This window comes from Sinohyriopsis cumingii, chromosome 13 (genome assembly GCF_028554795.1).
Source record: "Sinohyriopsis cumingii isolate HCF-2022 chromosome 13, ASM2855479v2, whole genome shotgun sequence".
In the NCBI taxonomy this organism is placed as follows: Eukaryota; Metazoa; Mollusca; class Bivalvia; order Unionida; family Unionidae; genus Sinohyriopsis; species Sinohyriopsis cumingii.
In genome coordinates this window covers 14,316,275-14,331,106 of record NC_142973.1, presented here as the reverse complement: position 1 = coordinate 14,331,106, position 14,832 = coordinate 14,316,275, and the positions used below count along the sequence as shown (strand labels likewise).

General features: G+C 37.1%; 1 protein-coding gene across 4 annotated transcripts in view; it reads right to left on the bottom strand.

Moving 5' to 3' along the window:
• LOC149784965 (uncharacterized) overlaps nucleotides 1–14,006 on the bottom strand; it is a 64,213-nt gene extending 50,207 nt beyond the window's left edge. For 2 of the 4 annotated variants that reach the window (XM_089978617.1, XM_089978621.1), the window contains exons 1-3: nucleotides 13,855–14,006; nucleotides 8,160–8,330; nucleotides 5,089–5,170 (exon numbers count right to left, since the gene is read on the bottom strand). In XM_089978617.1, the coding sequence (XP_089834743.1) occupies nucleotides 5,089–5,170; nucleotides 8,160–8,282 (205 nt within the window). In that variant the 5' untranslated portion in view covers nucleotides 8,283–8,330; nucleotides 13,855–14,006. Of the gene's footprint in view, nucleotides 1–5,088; nucleotides 5,171–8,159; nucleotides 8,331–11,561; nucleotides 11,679–11,738; nucleotides 12,482–13,854 lie in introns of those variants that run through there. The other 2 variants (XM_089978620.1, XM_089978618.1) reach the window with 2 other exon arrangements.
• Between the last annotated feature and the right edge of the window lie 826 nt (nucleotides 14,007–14,832).

Here is a 14,832-nt window from a genome sequence, read left to right as displayed (position 1 = left end):
TGCCTGAAATACGAGTAGGAAAGACATTTTGGGGGCTATTTCTGAATACATCGTAATACATCAGCTTTCAACAGATTTTCCATGAGACTAATGCCTAGTTGTATTAGAAACATCGTTTTCCATTGGTTATTTTGCTTGCGCATGAGCAGAATGGTAAAAGTTGGAGTTCTTTTTTTTTTGCTTAATGGACCCATCATTTTCTTATGGAGACTGCTCTTTATTCCAAGTGCCCACCTTATCCTAGTTTTTGCAAAGGTTCACCTGTCTGTGTACAGTTCAGACTGGTCTGCCTTAGATCTGATGCCAAAAGGTCTGAAATCCAGACACAAAATCACACTCCGACCATGAGCAAATTTTGGGTGAAAAAAAGGGTCCAAAAAATGAGGTTTTTCCCTCTGTATTTTGTGGTGCAACTAGAACTTCCAGATTATTTGGTATCATTTTAGAGCTATATCTGTCTGCTTTTTTGTACACACATTGGTGTATCTTAAATGACCTTGATGCTGCACAGCTCGGAAATAGCGTACAGCCTCATCACTCCTACAGGCAGGATTGGGGCTGAATGAGTTAAGGAGTCTCTATCAAAGGAACTCTGCTTGTCTGATAATGTAGACCCCTTTGATGTAGATACAAGTACCTGAGTGAGCCAAAGATGGATCTGATTTTCCTGAACCAGAAGGTAAGGACTCATGGGTGACTTCCCTGAACTAATTAGTCCCACTGACCCCTCTCTAGAATTGGAGAGTCCAATGGAGAAGAAGGAACATCTTTGCCAAATCCAACACCTCATCTAGCTACAAGGCACATAAAGGACATCCATCCATGGGAGTGCACTTAAAACATTACAAGCAGTTGGGGTAAATGTCCCAAAACACCTACTTATGGCTGCACTTGTTAACATCGTGAGGCATGCTGTAAGACTGATAGAAAAATATAATATCTAACAAAAACCAGACCAAGTTTGTTGGGGTTAATACCTACCCTAACACTGGTACAAATGAAAGGATACAATTATAGAAACACCACTTAGCTAGCTGGAGCAAAGAAACCTTCATAATAACAAGAGAAAAGACTGAAATGGATACAACTGAAGGACGATATTCAAAAAGACACTAGTGTTATGTATATTTAGTATGCATTGTTTATGGGGTTTTAAAAAGTTCATTATATATGTCATGTATAATTGTATTTTGGACTTGGCCTTGCCCAAAATTATGTTCATTGTCTACCTGACCAAAAACATTTTGGAAAACAAATAATACATAGCTAATATTTTCCCTATGAGTGTGGATTGAATATTATGATCATTATTTTAGTCTGAGTCAAGGACATTATGTTTATCATAATCTTTGTTATAATTTTAGTAACAAACCTCATCTAATATAGCTTAGACTGTTCTAGAAATGAACTTTTGTCCTACATCCTAGGTCTTCTTTTGCATCTTAGTTTTTTTCTTCCACAATCTTGTTTACTTTTAAAATTATTCATTCTTGCAATAACATCTGAAGAATAAATCAATCTTATTTTTGTGTTCATTAATAATATTCTTGGACAAAAACATTAACTTGGAATTATAGTGAATTCAGACAAGGACACTTTGGATCATATTACTATGATTAATTGGAAGACTGTTAGTACAGGATCACACTTCAGGTCACTAGTACATTAGTATATTCAAGACTACAGGCATATTGATGTCTTCAGTGCTGTGTCTTATTTCAAACACCACTAAAATTTCATTTGAACTTTATTCATTAAGACTGGTGATAGAACTTTTTGGACTATTTGGGATTTAATTCACAATACTGTCAATTCTATTTAAACTGTCACTTTATATCCAATGAAAATTAATTATTTGTTAAATTTTACAGAACCTGATGGTTTTCACTCTTTTCTATTACTTAAAAAGACCAAAGAGTTGTAACACTAGAAATAACAAAACTCTTCAAGCAGACAGTGACACATGTGAGCCACACAGAATCCAAGGAAAAAGGGACAAATATTTCAAAAATGTTACTGACAATGGCAATGGATATGGACTGTTTTTGTTCTGAGAATTCACCCTGGACTGGGATCAAGCCAAATTTGGAGGTACAATCAATTGGTTGAGGTGACTGAAGTCGATGAAGGGTCTCAACTTGCCATTTGCTTTCTGAATATGAAACAGCCTTGAATAAAACCCCAGAGAATGTGGTCTTTGTGCAAGCGCCACTGCCTTTTTTTCTTTATAAGAGACCATAACTCCTGTTGTAGAAAGGCATCCTTTACCTGATCTGGACATGCAGCTGTGAAGATCGGAGAGGAAGGAGAGGGGAGGGGGTTATTGGTGAACGAAACCCAAAGACAACCAAAAAATTACCTAGATCACCCCCATCCCACCCCCATTATGAGGGAATATGGAGATCCAGTGAGCTCAAAATTTGGTTTCTCACCACTTCCGTACGACTGCATCCTATAAACTGATATTGGTGTACATGTGACTGAGATCCCCTGTCCTGAGTCTGCTTAACATACATTCACACTGGTGGGGCTGAGTGGTCCAAATGCTCATGTGGGTTGGGCAGCAAGGTGAAGGTGAACTGTCCACCACTATTCTTCCTTCAGAAGCAGTGACTCAGACAGGGTTGTCCAAAAATAGAGGGTATTATGAGGTTTGAGCAATGTGTGTCGCAGACATGTGACACGTCATATCAGGTGTAAATTGGCTGAAGCCATCAAAGTATTTGAAATGGTATGGTAAGCAGCCCTGGTCACTTACCCTAGCAATCCCAGCCATCACCTCCTAAGAATGGCTATTGCTGGGTGTCTGAAAGGTGCCAATGTGGCCAAATCCAACAATGAAGGAGAAGCAATGACATCTCAAACCAGCTCTGACATGGCATGAAGCACATTTTGTCTGCCTTATAAAACCATTGAGTGGATATATGACACAGCTGCTAAATTCTTGTCAAGTGATGGGAGAAAAGTACTGAAGGCATCTGTCACCTTAAGTCTAGACGGTTGGGAAAGGAACCAGAAGGTGAGCGTCTCTTCCTCATCATCTAGATCTTCCAATTCTTTAGCATTAAAATCCTGAGTAGTGGTATGGGGTAGAGGGCATTCTGAAGAAGCCAACACTCTATCAATGTCCTCAATGGTGGCTTGAAAGCTAAACTTCAGTCCGTTCCAAGGATAGATCTGAGAATGATGTAAAGGATGGTTGATTTGAAGGAGTTTTGTTGCACTCACTGTATAATGAAGCCCAAACTTGTTCAAGTTGCAGCTCTGGTGAAGACATACCAAGTGACATGAAAACTCAATTTCATCCCTAAGAAAATGTCACTAGCTCTCCCTTGTGGACAAGCAGTGACAACATGGAAGTCTGGCACTGTCAGGACTGTCAGCTGGTTTGCCTGGTGAATGATCGGCCTGGAAGCTGGTGGTATATAAGACAGTCCAGATATCACTGGTATCTCCAGCCGCTCCAGTGAAATATCCATCATAGCAAGGGTATGTCACCGACAGTTTGGTTAGACAGATGAATATGTCAATAAGATCCCCTTAAATCATAGCTGATGGACATATTCAATGAAAAGGTCCCCAAGTTGGTATGGCTGGATGGCCGATGATAGCTGGATGGTCGGCGATGGTGAGGTTTTATTAAGCATTGGATCCAATGGATACAGTACAAATCCTAGGCATCCAGACTTATGGGACCAAAGACCACACTTGGACATTTGGGGGTTCTTATGCCTACTGGGTTACCTAAAGCTGGTAACACTGAACCAATGAATCTGAAATACAAGCGATGAACTAGCTGACTGGGTCATCTTCTCAGAAGGTCTCATGTGCTGGACAGTTGGTGTCAGATGGACGGTTGGTGATGGGTGGACTGCTTGCAATGGTGCAGTCATATAAGGACCTGGTACAAACCCCACTTGGCTGCTAAAAAATGGGGCATTTGCCAATGAGTTGGCATTGACAAGAACAAACTATAGGTTGTCTTCCTTTACTTATTTTGTCTTTCATTCCCTTCAATGACCTGTTCGACTATTGCATTTAGTAGACACTTTTTCTGAAATGACACAAGAAGAGAAAACAAAGCATAGATCAGCAAATCATAATGGACTAACTAGCTAACAGTGTAGCCAAGACTTTCTCTGACCATGAATTATACATGCTGCATGTTACAGATGATATACGCATAGTTTATACAAAAACAAGAGTCAATAGACCTCCATGCTCTAAAATTGCACTATAGCATTTAGTTGTTGTTGTTGTTGTAGGGTTTATCGCCATTTTTCAGCACAAGATAGGCTATACATGGTGGCCAGTATAATTGGTGGAGGAAGAACCCTGGAAAACCCCGGAAAGAACCACCGACCCACGAGAAGCTACTGGCAAGCAATTAGTTGACATTCTCATATATATATATTCCCCAATACTAACGGAGTAAATCAAAAGACATTATTGCATTAAAAACCAACAGAGTATGCTTTGAACTTACACATTCATGTATTCAGTTGACCTTTCTTCTGAAATGACACACAGACTGGAAAAATAAAGCATAAATTAGCAATGCAGCATTTAAATAACTCTCTAACACCAACTCCACTACAAACAGAGCAAGTGAAAAAAGTCAAAGCCACGCTAATTCGTAATGACTTTGCAGAGGTCAGCGACAGCATGGGTACTGTGGTCTTAAAAGGACAAAGTCCCCAAAGGTGACAAAATCAACCAAACAGGCAGAAATTGTAAAAAGAATGTATACAACCGGCAGCAGAATGATTAATCCACACAATAAATCCAGAAAGTTGGATGATTCAAAAACGACTTGGATTGTTGGAAGATAAACTGTACAATGTTGCCAGTAAAGCACCAAAGCTAAAAACTAGTGAAACCTGGTGGTGGCAAGGGGAGGTAATGGGCAAGAGTTATTGCTCATTGTCTTTATCAGACAGATCTTTCATCTTTTAGAACGGCTGGATTCATGAGGTAGCAGGCTAATATTCCTGATATAATGTAATTGGGGAACTTATTCAAAGGAGAAATTATACCCAACTTCTAGTGATTAGTAAATTTTAAAAAAGGAAAGGAAAGAATGCTTACCAAGGGCACATACCCACAAGATGAGTGGGTAGGCTCTCTGTGGTAATGAGTCTGGTATATCTTCATGTCTGCTCCAGCCCTCCTGCAACACAACTGGCATTGTACTTAAACTGCAAAGTCATATTCTACTTTGGAACTCTCAGGTGGCTTAAGTGGTTATAGCATTTACCTTGGATGTGGGACGGCACAGGTTTGAACCCCGCCCGAATCATACCAAAGACTTATAAAAATGGTACTAGCAGCTGCCTCGCTTGATGCTCAGTATTAAGATGTTAGTGTTAGAACTGGTTGGCTTGGTGTCAGGATAATGTGACAGGTGAGTCATGAAGCTACATGTCTGTAGCATGATGCCCCAGTGCTAGACATCAGTATAAACTGCCACAATGCAGACAATGTAGCGTTATGACTGAATTTTTTTTAAAGCTATGATAAAAAATTAAAAAAAACACACACATACACTCAGAACCAATAAGGGCATTAAGGGGTACCATCTTGCTAACATCATTTAGGACATTTACATATCTTTGGGATTTAATTCAAAATACTTAGGGAAATAAACTATTTGTTGATTTTATTAAACTTCTTGGTTTCACTTTTTTTCTGTTATATGGTTTAAGACCAGAGTCATAACAGTACAATATAAATTAAATATACAGAACATCAGTATTAACCTTAACGTTCTGAGAACTCATCACCTTGGAAATGATTGTCTTCAGGGCAAACATGCAAATTATAGTAGATTTTTTCTGGAAACCATATTTCACTGCACTAAACATCATAAGAAGTCTCTGATGAAAACCTTATGTCATTATGACTTTGCATTTCACTTGAGTAGTAATAAAAACAGATTTCAAGATGGCTGCCATATTGGATCACATATTGGCACCATTTTTTTTTTATGACAAATGAAGACCATTGAAGACCAATGAAAACTCCATATTGATATTACAATACAATCCATTCAGGAGAATTTGTGATGAGTTTCAATATGTTCTGACTGGTTAAACGTGCCCATGTTAATTTGTTTTTTAATTGAGCCAGATAATGCCATTAACAAAATTTTCAAAATATGCAAGTGTGCTGCTCCCTGTCTTCAATTTTTATTTATTTGGTTTTGACATAAGTTACATAAAATGCAGTCTTCATTTTATACCTTAATTACTTAGTTTTTAACCTCAATAATTTTCTCAGTTACTTTGTGCTTTTATCTGCACGTTCAAACTTGTGTGTGTGTGTGATTTGGATTTTTAACGTAGCTTTAACAATTTTTCAGTCATATCGCTACAATGTCTGCAGTGTGACAGTTTATAGTGATGTCTAGCACTGGGGCATCATGCCGCAGACATGTAGCATTATGTCCCACCCAGTCACATTATCCTGACACCAGGCCGACCAATCCTAACACTAACCTCTTAATGCTGAGCACCAAGTGAGGCAGCTATTAGTACCATTTTAAGTCTTTGGTATGACTCGGTCGGGGATCGATCCCATGACCTCCTACATCCGCGGCGGATGCTCTAACGACTAGGCCACTGGAGCGGTTTCAAACTTGTGTGTAAGTAAACTGATTATGAGCCACTTATTCATTTACACATTGAAAAAAGTGGGGATTATGGGACAGGAACCTATGTGCATGCATAATGCCTCATTCAAGACATGGACTAGGGATACGAGACTTGGTCTTATGTCACGTGTTTAGGCTTGAATAAACAATAACACAAGAAAGAGTGAAAACAACAAGCTTTGAAAAATACACTATTAATTTATTTTCCAGGAAAATTCTGTAAAAGTTAAAAAAAATATGAACTTATGGTTTTAATTATCAAATTCAAAAATAATCCAAGAATAAAAATTCTGAAGTCAGAATAACAAAATGTTCTGGTGATTTCAAGTTTGAATCCCGACAAAGAATCCAAGATGGAAGACGATAACGTATGCTGCCATCTGTAGTGTTAAAGTCTACAGTTCCTTGTAGAAACAAGAATTACCACTCCAGTTTCGGATATTTGAATAAATTTTTATAAAAAAAACTGTCATTGTTCTAGAATTTCAAATGAACACACGTATTTTCCAGAAAAATAACAGAATTAATCCTTTTGAATCCAAGTAATCTGAAATAACTCTAAACAACACAACATACAACTTCCAGTGTAAGAGAACGCCCAACTGCAACTGAGAATAACTCTCCAAAACAGAGGTTATATCATCTCCTAAAACGTAAACAAGGGGTCACGTGATCATCTTCTAGAAGCTTATAGAAATTTGGTACTTGTTAAAGATCACATCCACCCAGTGTGGCCCTGACAAAAACCAATCATTTTACTCTAAGAAATTAAAAAATTGTTCACATTTTAAATACATAGTCCCATCATGACCTTGACAACAACCAATCATTTTAAAATAAAAAAACTTGTTTACATGGTTGCTACAAATTTTGAATCACGGTCAGGATTTAGATCTACACCTGGTGTTTATAAAATAAAGTCAAGGTCAAACTATTTTCTGAAAAAAGTATCATCTCTAGTGAATACATTTACATTACAATAGCATGTAAAGAAAAATAATTTTTAAAAAAACTGACAATTAAATTGAAATAAATACATATTAAATCAGATATAATAAATCAAATATACATAACACTGGGGGAGGGGTTTGTCTGCAGAATCAGGTCATCCATTAGAACACTTTAACAGGAGATTGTGAGCAAAACAATGCAGAGATAACAACAGAGATATATAGTAGCCTTCAAAATTCTTGTTATAAATTTTTGATTTTAATCCACACTTTGCAGTATGTTTTATATTATAAGCATTTGACACTAAACATGTTCCAATTCAAAGTGGAACAAACTATACAGGTATTTTGTACAGGCTGGTAATTTGTTTTGCCTGGAATGGTAATTTCAAAACATGAATAAATATTAGTTCATGCCTTGCTTCTTCTTGTGTGCAAATCCTGCTTTCATGTTTCAATGGCATGCACACAATTATGACATAATGAAAGATGCTAATTGCAATTAGATGATATGATACTCAACATTTTTAACTTAATGCTGATAATACTCTGCCTACATTTTCATATTTCTCAATTAAAAGCTGCAGGTCTTTTTTCCAATTGTCATCTTTCTCTTCTTCACTTGGACATGTCAGTACAGCCTGCACAAGAGGATGGTAGTTCATCAACAAAGGGTCCATGAATGTCGACTCAATCTATTATCTACAACATCAATGAGGATTTCTGATCTGAAAACAGAGTAAACTTTCACATAGTGTGACTTCAAAATGCAATGCCATGCAATAAATGTCTATCCTATGGTGGCAGAATGTGAAGACCCATGATGGCATTTGAAAGAGGTAAAGTGTATGACAAATATTAAAAATCCATGATGGCATCTGATGGAGATAAAGAATGAAAAAGGGAAATTAAAGACAGAGGTAAGGAATAAGTAAATGAGAATAAACTGACAATTTATGATAATAAGAAAAGATACTTTCCATCTGTTCAATGTGAATACATCCCCTGTAGAGTGGAGAACTGTCAATAAGACACAGTTCGCTCATTCATCTTACATGATCATGCATGGAAACAATCATTTTTTTCACAGACAATTACGCTAGAACTTCAGAAATGTGTGGGAGGATGGCATTTGACAATAGCAGTGGGTAAGTACTGCATAATTAAAATTTGTTTTATCCCCACCAAATACATTAACAGCTTACTGATCACTATTGCACAGCTGAATTTGTCACTTAGGTCGTTCATGCATTCAACTAAACAAAAACAGAGAAAAAAAGGAAAATACTCACCAAGGGACAGATTGACTTTACAGAATACTGGTTCTGGTTGTTGTTGTGGGGTTTAATACCATTTTTCAGCACATGATAGGCTATACATAGCGGCCAGTATTAATGGTGGAGGAAGAACCTGGGAAAAGCCTGGAAAGAACCACCAATCCACAAGAAGCTACTGGCAAGCTTTCTCACATACCAACCAGAATGCTGGTGTCTTTCTAGACTACATGCTATGTTGCTGCTACGTAACACAGAGAAAATAACTGCACTGTTGGCTAATGCATGGAGGTAGAATGAGAAGGTATCATCACTAAAGTGCTGCCTTCATAACAATCTCCAAGGAAAAATGATTCAAACAGGTCCATGGGATGTTAGTTTAAAAAAAGAGATGTCTCTAATAGTATTAGTAAGGAACTGATAAGTTCTTTTGATCGAGATGACAATCCACCATGAGATAGTGGAGACGAAAATATCAACAGACCCTTTAAGAGAAAGGAAAAGACATTTTCTACCCTCTCCTTTCCCTTGAGGCATTTAGATAGAAATGCAGTGCTCTAACTTGGATTACAGCCTGCCTTGATCATCTAAAACACAGATTCTACATAAACTGGGAATCTCTACAGGTGATGGAGCTACCAGAAGTAACTGATATTTTGGCTCAAAATCTCAACTGACAAAATGGAAATGGAATTGCCATTAAACCCAAGATGGAGACTGCCAATGTCAACAGGCAGTGCATGATTCTCAGCTCTATAGCCTCTAACAGGGGAAAATGAAAATCCTTTCTTCATAAAAAAATGAAATTTGCCATGGAATTTACAGAGGGACAACTAGGATCAACACATTTCCAACAGCACCAATAATAGAAGATTCTTCACCTGGCATCACTGAACTTGGATGTCAAAGATCTCCTGGCTTGAATTATGCAGCTGGCAACTTGGCCCAAAAACTTGTTCTAGCAGCTAGAATGCCAGAGATGAGCCAAGCATGAAGATCGAGAATGTAAGTGCTGTTGTGTAGGAGAGACTCCTGTGTGGCAACAGAAGAATCCTCCTGTGATGAAAAGATCTTGGTTCAACAGGCCTAGAGGATTGCTGAACCAAGATTATGTTGGGGCCAAATAAGAGCAGTGGAAGTTCAGAACTTTAGGTAGAAGTCGGAAAGGTGGGAAGACATATGTGAGCAGATGATCACAATGGAAGCTGAAATGCATCCACTGCCCATTCTCTCTGGTCCAGACTGGAGGGAGACAAAAGGAAGCCTGTTGATAAGGTTGGTTGCAAACAAGGCTTTCTCCATAGCAAAAAAGGTCACTCTGTTAAAGAGTGGTGAAAAGTCCAATCCATGAGGATTCTGCTTGACCCTGGCCAAACTGTCCACTAAAACATTCTTCCTTAGAATGCGATAAAACTCAGAAGGTCATTTTCTAAAAGGTGGCCCAACAGAGGAGAGAAACTGTAGTGGGTGCATATGAAGATGTACTAAGGGATCCAGAGCCACTTCAGCATTCAAGGTTCCCAGTAGGGATAATATAACAGGATGGAAACTAAATGGATTTGGATTAAGTGAAAACAATGAACAACACAATATATGCAAAGAAAAACAAAATTATGATATGAAGTATGCAAGTCTCAAATCTCTCACCATAAATATTAATGTAAGAATGAAATGGAAAAAATAAATATAATTAAAACAACACAACAACAAACACATATACTTTATTAATGCATTGCCTCACACACCATGTCAGCCTATTCTGCATGTCGTAATTCTGCACAACAATATGCCATTTCTGTAAACATTGGATCAGGTGTGGTCAAAAATCCAATCTGTATCAAGAACGAATGATTGTCCTTTAAGTGATATTCATAAAGCGTACAATAATATCCAACATATCTAAATGTGTATGAAAAATGTCAACAATGAAAACCCATGCCATGACGTTCCTGAACTTGTAACCCAGAAGGACCAATTTAATATTTATCTTTATGAATTATACAGATAAATACATTATTTAAAAGACAGAAATGTTTACCTAAGAACAATACTGCATTTTAATCAAAGTTCTAATTTTGCAAGTTGTCCCACACCTAATTTATGGTCTACTAACCATCTTGTCAACTTGCTACTTGTACAGATTGTCAAGAAGTTCTCGGGTGTATAGTCTGTTTCTAAATTCATTAGGCATTTTCCCCCATAAATGAGGAGTTGTAAAGATATTACATTGTATTCACTGTTGTTTCTCTTGAACATATTAACTTGTATTTATAAAATACTTTTACTAATTTTTTACAAGATTAGTTTAGTTTGCTTAATATCTCTTCCCATTTGGTGGCATTGTTACACTGAATTTTGTCAAACCAGCTATAGACACTACCTAGTTCCTCGGCTGAAATGCTGACAGAATGAGTCCAAACTAATGAATTTAATTTCCATAGCTCGATGCAAAAACATTGCATCTTTTCATGCACAGAGTAGGGTGACATATCGCGAGTCATGAAATATTTTGAACAGAATATTCTGGGGACAAAATTGCCACCATTTCAAACAGAAAGTATTGCAGTATTTTATTTTTGCCAATCGGTCAAATTTGGTATGCGTTTTGCACCAATATTTGTCAAGGAAACCTTACATGCGCAGAAAGACTGACAGCGGTGTATAAGAAAGAAAAATAAAACCTACTGGTAATTGTAAGATTCTTTCTGTCATTGTAATTTGTATGGTGCCTTTGCACAATGAAAAGACGATCATGACCGCTTATCATAAACCTAACATCCATTTCTGTGCTAAAATATAAAAAGAAAGGAAATATCACTCAATGAATGAAAAAACTGCACAGGAGAAAAGCAGAGAACTCACCCTGGGAGAACTCATCCCAGGTGTTAGGAGAAGTCACCCCATGGTGGTTGGAAAAGTCACCCCACTTCACCTGGAGAAGTCGCCCCAAGGATCATATATAGTAATTCTGAGATGTCACCATATGGTTGTTAAAACTTTATTTATTGTTGTTGTTCTTCAACTTATTAAATCTATAAAATTTGCAATTTTTCAACTTTTATCAACTCCGCTTCTGTACTTAATGAAAAATAAGTGTTATCTGTTTCTTTTGCTCTGTTCTTCAAATCATTACATGCATTTTATTTGGAAAGGTAGAGAGGGTGTAAGCATGATGTGATGTCTGCAGTTTTATATATGAAAGGGTTCCAACCTAATAACCTAAGTCATCCTGAGAAGACTTTATGGCATGGACCTCTATAACCTGAAATAGACTGAATTGGTGATGAACGTCAATAAGCCAAAGGGTTACAGTATCATCTCTCTAACTGAACAATTTAATCTGATTTTGCTAACCACTGACGAATGATACTTGAACTCAAAATTGATGCCTACTCAGAAAATGCGGTTGCTACCGAGTTCATCATCATGGCTAATGCACAGAATTCGGACGGTTTCTGAAAGATCACTCGTATTACGCCCCATCATTTAGTTTATTTCTTCCTTTTTGTCAGTGTTCATAATTTTATTATTTCTCAATAATAACAAACTATTTAAAGTTGAACGAGAAGTTTAAAACATATTTCACTACTAAATTACCGATGCAAAATAAACAAGATTACGTTATTTTATTATATATAAAAACACCATGATTACTAGTGGAATTTTGTTACCTTAAATGCATATTTGAACTGTTCAACGTACTTGGGACATAATGAGAAGATCATCTTTAAAAACAAATTTAAATGTCACATTTAAATCCTGGACTAAACTGAATAATATTTCACATGGTCCGAATCAGCTTGGAAGTTTGATGAACCAGCCAGGAATCTGGGCCGATTCAGTCAGTAATTTGTAGCAATTCAGCCTGGACCAAGTTTGAAAGTTATTACCACTTTAATGAATAATGTTAGTATATTAGATGTATCAATCAAGAAAGTTAATAGTTATATTTGTTTTAAAAAATTCTCATGGTGATCCAGTGTGTTGTTATAAGCTTTTATATGAACACACAGACTTTCAATTATAAGTGATTTATTTTTCTATTATCAACATCACTCATACAAGATGAATGCAGAATGGGAAGGAAGGGTTTATTATACGAGTGGAAAACAGTCTTGTATGTAAGTGTGAAAGAAAAATGCATATTCATCCAATTCACTTACACACAAAATCAAAGGTGCATAATTGATGTTGGAAACATTGAATGAAAAAGCGTAAACATGTCTTTAATGTTATTTCATTTGGAATTATTTTTATTATAATTCAGGGATGGAGATATAAAAAAGTGCCCAAAAATTGAGGATTGTTCCAGTACCCATGTTAATATAATTTTACAATATAATTATCATAGTTCAACAACGAAATAAAGTAAGGATTTCAAAACGAATACTTTCTGCTACCAATACTGAAACAGTTTTGCCTTATCACTGTCAGAGATGAACACTGATGAAAAAGAACAGCAATATTTTCCATCTTATTCAGTACCAAGCATAGGATCGTCTAAGACTCTTGTAAGAGAATGAAAAGACTTATCATCCTTTTTAATCACTATACTGTCGTCGTCATTCATTAGATTATATAAAGAATTAATTTCGTCCTTAGAAATATTACTATGATATTGCTTATGATTACCAGTTTATATCTCTTTTCTGATCGCGTATATATAAAATCCTAAATATGAATCACGTAAAAGACGATTTAATTCTGTTATATAAAAAAAAGTTATCTGGGTGACAAGTTTTGGGGTGACTTTTCCAACCCATTGGGCTACTTCTCCAACCACTCTGGGGCGACTTCTCCAGATACGTTGGGGCGAGTTCTTCCAGGTCGAGTTCTCCATGAGCCGAGTTCTCCCAGGGCGAGTTCTCCGCATATCGCACGGGCACCTGTTTCGCTATTAGCAAGCCTTTAAATGAAAAAGAACAGCATGCAACAACTGCCTATCAACGTATGAATTACTTGCACTCGTCGTACATACATTGACTGAACACTGTTGGGTACTTTGTGATGTTTTTGCTTTTTTAAAGAGTAATATAAAACACCCCAGACACGAAATTTGCAAGTTCTAGTGTCTCCCAAGCCAATCACTTCTGTTTCTGTGTATTATGGGAATGTGGACTACATGCAAGATTTACATACCTCCAAAAGTAAAGAGTTTGACCTGCAAAATTACGCACCTCCGAAATTGAAGATTTGACAAAGAATGAGAACCAAAAAGCACTTGCAATCTTACCTTAAAAAAGCAAAATATATGTAAACACATTTTTTTCCTTCAAAACTTTACTAAGGTTAAGTAACAATCAAGACTGACCATGGCTAGTCATTGGTGCAAGTGTTTGGAACTATATTGATATTAAGTATATACAGATATGTCCTCGAGCTGCTTGGCGTAGAGATAATATCCGAAGTTTTGATGGAGGCGTTCAGCATTCATTGTATACTCTTGAGAGAGTGATGTATGTAAAGTGAAGTTGTTTGCATTTAAAACATGCACATCAGAGAGAATGTTGGCATACCTCTATGTTACTTTAATGTAAAGCGGCTGACATTTCTTTGGATAATGTACATTTGGAAAATGCACATGATCTAAGCTCACTGCTAACTAAAATGACTGCTCCCGTATGCTAAACAAAAATCAGCCTGCATTAGTCTTACGTACAATACAGGCATACAGGTCTTCCAGAAGCAAAGTGCAGAAGTTAGCACGGCAGTGCGCCAATGAATACTGGCTTCAGCTCTATCAGAGCATCCAGTCATCAGCAGATATTGGAAACATCAGAGGCATGTACGATGACAAAGAAAGCAATGGGTCCCACGAAGAAAGTGACAGCACCACTGAAGTCGTCCGCAGGCGATAACATCCACAAGAAGGGCAAGCAGATGGAGCGTTGGGAGTACTACTCTGAACTGTACTCCAGAGAGAACCACGTGACCAACGGTGCCCTCAATGCCATTG